This window comes from Bison bison, unplaced genomic scaffold, assembly GCF_000754665.1.
Source record: "Bison bison bison isolate TAMUID 2011002044 unplaced genomic scaffold, Bison_UMD1.0 scf7180017864486, whole genome shotgun sequence".
Taxonomy (NCBI): domain Eukaryota; kingdom Metazoa; phylum Chordata; class Mammalia; order Artiodactyla; family Bovidae; genus Bison; species Bison bison.
Genome location: NW_011495046.1, coordinates 5,479,005 through 5,479,377, shown reverse-complemented (window position 1 = coordinate 5,479,377; position 373 = coordinate 5,479,005). Strand labels below are relative to the sequence as shown.

The following is a 373-nucleotide window of genomic DNA, read 5'->3' as shown; positions in this document are numbered from 1 at the left end:
ACAAACCTCAAGACAGCCTGACCAGCAGTCAGGCCCTCGCGCCTTTCTTCGGTAGCCCAGTCTTGGGCTGTGCAGGTCCGCGGGCCAGCCCTGGACCAGGCTATGTCGGCCTCGGCGGGGCCCAGAGCGGCCACGAGGGGGCAGCGCTCGGCAGGGAATCTGCGCCACCGGCCGCGGCCCCGCGGCCCCCGGGCCTCCGTGCGCTCTTGCGTCGCTCTGACGCGCCCGAAGGCGGGCGCCGGGAAGGAGACCGCGACTCCCCTCATCTGCGCCTCCGGAGGAGGGATCGAGCGCGTTCCCAAGGCGGCCCGCGAAAGACTGGGGTCCGGCGGGCAGCGGCGCAGTCTCGGACCCGCGTCGCCGGGAGGACCCC

At 74.0% G+C, this 373-nt stretch overlaps 1 protein-coding gene across 1 annotated transcript in view; it reads left to right on the top strand.

Moving 5' to 3' along the window:
* Positions 1-102: 102 nt before the first annotated feature.
* SH3RF3 (SH3 domain containing ring finger 3) overlaps positions 103-373 on the top strand; it is a 161,949-nt gene continuing 161,678 nt past the window's right edge. The window contains exon 1 of the mRNA XM_010863008.1: positions 103-323. Coding sequence (XP_010861310.1) covers positions 103-323 — 221 coding nt within the window. The remainder of the gene's footprint in view (positions 324-373) is intronic.